General features: G+C 40.1%; 1 protein-coding gene across 1 annotated transcript; it reads right to left on the bottom strand.

Moving 5' to 3' along the window:
• Positions 1–2695: 2695 nt before the first annotated feature.
• Positions 2696–3562, bottom strand: STX11 (syntaxin 11). The gene has a single exon (XM_010161161.1). It carries the CDS (start codon positions 3560–3562, stop codon positions 2696–2698), a length of 867 nt encoding a protein of 288 aa, XP_010159463.1.
• Positions 3563–3890: the final 328 nt, after the last annotated feature.

The following is a 3890-nucleotide window of genomic DNA, read 5'->3' as shown; positions in this document are numbered from 1 at the left end:
GCCAAGCTGGGCTTTCAGTGATTCTCAGCTTGTTCCCTGCAGCAACAGCCTTCAGGCAAGAGACGAGGTCTCCAAGTACTTTTCCTTCATGCTTTTGCTCCCTTTCCCTGTGCCTCAAATCAGAGTAAAGATTTGAACATAAGCTTTACATTTCTGCTAATGAAATCATCAATGCCAGAGTAAATTTATATTTTTTCTTGCAGTAGAGAATCATCTCAGAATGTATGAAACTCTTTGTAAGAAAAATTGTGGGAAGTCTATCTCAACATGCAACACATCTGATTTATTGTAGCAGCAAATATTAGGACTTTTTTTTTTTCTTCCAGGCATTGTTTTATCTCTTTTCACCAACTCGGACTTCAGTCCAGCAGCTTTCAAACTAAACTTTGGCCATGCAAGAAACTTCAGAGCTGCTGATTCAATGTACAACACTCTGCACTTTCAGTTCTTCTTATTAAATGTTTTATTCCATTTGTAGACATACATATGTGCAAAAGAGAAACTAACAAAAAAACCCATGTACACATTTTTATCAAAAGCATTGGTAAGTGCTAAGAATATGCAGATGAAATGAAATACATATTCTGTTCCTCATGGATTTATGCCCACATGCTGACCCTCGGAGTTTAGGGTACTTCCCTCCAAAGGCACAGTTCCGCTGCCTTGAATGGCAGCACCTAGGGAGTAAGCGACTTTGTCTTCTCGAGTAGCACCAAAGCTACTGGTAATGGTGCCAGCTCAACACCTCCCTTTCCCCCACTCCAAGTTTGAACACTGGGTAGTTGGAGAGGTCCTCGAGCAAGCATTAATACTGATATCATCGGGACATCATTGAATATCAAAATACCTTCTAGTTTAGAAGACCAGTGTTCCCCACTCTTCCACGTTATCGCAGACAGGTTCTTCAGCAAAAGAGACTTTCAGTTTCTGAGAGGAGTTATCCATTTAGCTTCCATTTGTGTAAAAACACCTGTCTGGCTAAGAAGCATTTCCCACTAGGATATGAAAGCTTGGAGGTTGAATTTATCTTGCTGTTTTGTTATATCAATATGAACAGTAAGAAATGCAGGGGTGCTTTTCACATATAAAATTAGTGTGCAAAAGATCAGAAGGGAAATGTTTCATTATGATTGGTGCAGGAAGATGTCTATGTGCATCTCTGGAGGAAAACTCCCAAATGCAAAATATTTGAAATGTTTAAATATATTTATTAAAAGAGGTACAAATAGGATCAGAGGTCTTTTAAAAAAAGTCACTAACTTCTGAAAAAATGTCCTGCATTAATTCAAACGATAGCAATAGATCACAGTGTATCAGGAAGGCACGTAGAAATATTATAGTTGGAAAACCTCCAGAAGTAGGAGCTATTCTCATTCCCCAGACCTTATGAATACATGCTTCACTGACAATGCTCAGTGGTTTCCACGGCTTCAAATTCTGTATTCCCTCCTCATATTCCAAACCTACTGTGGGCAGACTCCCCTTACACAAAAGGAGAGATTATTTTTAAGATAGAAAAGAGCACTGAAATGACATTAAAATGTTTTCTTTCTTCTTCAGGTGTACTGAAGAAATATGTCTTATTTTCTTTCCCAGATGGAGCTTTCCTAATAATGGGAGAAAAGCCTTAGGGTTTTGTACACATTGTTTTTGTACAGTAACATGGAATGTTAATAAACTTAATCCTTCACGTTATTTAAAATATATATTAAAAATTCCACATTAAATCAATGCTTATAAAAAAATAAAAGCTTATTGATAGGATAATCCTTACACTAAAACTGCTTGTGTGTATGTGCCAGCACAGGAGACCCTAAAATGCTTTCCTGAACCCCAACTGTTGTCTTCTTATGGGTCTTCTGCAGAAGGCCACTGCATGCATCTTTTCTGGCTGAAGTGTTAATTGGCAGAAAAATGCATTAGAAACATAAAAGCTCGGCAGTTTTGAAATTAAGAGTACAGGGAGTGGCTCAGGTTAAGTCAGTGCGATGCCTCAGTGGTGCGGTGCTTCTAGCCACCTTGACAAGGTTGCAGGTACTCACAAAGGAGAAAAGCAGTCGCACTCAAACAGAGCAAAACGTGAATATTATAATTTAAGGTGCCATCACTTCTGTTCAGATTCGTGACAGACGGAAATCAAGTTGAAATGGAAACTAATTCTGTGTCCTGCTCCTGCTAACAGGTTCAGTATTTACTCAAATGAACAGAGCAAAAATCTGTTCAAGTATTTGCATCAGGCAGGCTCCAGACTAGTTAGAATTGAAACCTCTGCATTCTGCGGTGTATTGTGTCACCCCAGGCGGCAAGGCTGCACCGCCTGCAGACTCACTCTGACAAACAAGAATAAAGTTACTTCTTGAAATTTCTCATCTTCTCTAAGCTGAGTTATCAGCCCATCATTCATTCCTCTTTCTCGCCTATCTTAAACAAGTATCATTGCACAGATCTTCCTGTACCCCTAGTTACAGCGACAGAGTACAGTTCAATTAAAAATAGGTTAAAAGTACCTTTATCAACATTTCTACAAACTCTCAAATAAAACAGCCTTCAGCATATTTAGGGAAAAGGCAATGAACAAAACCAACTGCAAAATAGCCCCACATTTCTAGGGGTTGTCATTACCAGAAAAGTCACTGGAAAGAATGCCTGATTTTGAAGGCATTCGAGTTGGTCTGTGATGGCTTCAGTGGGATAGTCACCTTCTACAACAGGATAAGCAGCAACAGAGGATGGTTCTGAGGGGGTGTTTTCTTCTGTATTCCAAAGCTTTTTTCACTTGCTCTTTAGCTTCTCCTACATAGTCCTCAACGTTTTGCATATTTATCTCAATGACGTCGAAGGTGTCTGCCTGTTCCTCCACAAGCAGGGCTACCTGCAGAAAGAGCTCGTGAATTTCCTTAATGCGACCTTCTAACTTCACCAGCTCCTTATGACGTGTCTCTATCTCATTCAAGGCCGAGCGAGCCCCCTTAACCTCCGACAAGAGATTCTCTGAGAAGACGTCCCACTTGCCTTGCTCAATCATCTCCTCGATCTGGTTGCCAGAAACGTCTTTGCCCATGATCTCTAGCTGACGCTGAATTCGGATCTTGCAGTTCTCCCGTTGGTTCATCTCGGTTGCATTGTATTCAAACATGGCTTCCTGAAAGGCGTGCATGAGGTCAACGTAGTGGTTCTTCGCCACCCTGGCAATGACAGACATAGCCCCGTATTTTGTTATTGCGTCTTCGCTGAAATCTCTCATTATCTGGAGCTTCCTGTGGATGTTTTCTCCGCGGGCCTTGATGTCTCTGGCAATACAATTGGTGTCTCGTTTGATGCTACTAAGGCGGCGCATGGAAGTAAGGAAGCGGTTGTTTTGCTTTCTGAGCCGTTTGACATCCTCCTTTAGGTGGTCATTTTCCATCCGGATGTTCTGTATGTCTTTATGAAGAATTTCCAAGGCATAATCAGTCTCATAAAGGAGAACATCTTGGGGTGAATTTTCATCATCGTCAATAGCAGAAAACTGTTGGTTGTGTAACTTGGCAAATTCACGCAGCTCGTTTAGCCGGTCTTTCATCCTGCCTGTAAAACAGAGGAACAGGAGGGAAGAAATTTCAAGTAAATAAAATGTTGGTTTACAAGGGTTGAAAGTTCATAACTAGTAAATACATCATAGTTACAACTACATCATTAATAACATAGCTACATAAAAGATAACCCAAAATATCAGATTTGAAATTTGTTCACAGTATTTTATACAGTGTTTGATCTCAAATCCAAAACTCTGGTGCTACAACATTCGTCTAGAAATTACAAAGCTTAGAAACTGAAAAAGTGCAAGAGAAAAGACAGCAAATCCCAAAGACAAATCCAAAAGAATAAGACAATCCCCAACCCCCTCAAAA

The sequence above is a fragment of the Eurypyga helias genome, unplaced genomic scaffold (assembly GCF_000690775.1).
Source record: "Eurypyga helias isolate BGI_N326 unplaced genomic scaffold, ASM69077v1 scaffold14861, whole genome shotgun sequence".
Lineage (NCBI taxonomy): Eukaryota > Metazoa > Chordata > Aves > Eurypygiformes > Eurypygidae > Eurypyga > Eurypyga helias.
The sequence above is the reverse complement of the archived record's forward strand: the minus strand, read 5'-3'. Positions and strand labels throughout refer to the sequence as shown.

Coding starts and splice junctions, on each gene's coding strand:
- STX11 (XM_010161161.1), bottom strand. CDS start 3,562: ATGAAAGACCGGCTAAACGAGCTGCGTGAATTTGCCAAGTTACACAAC.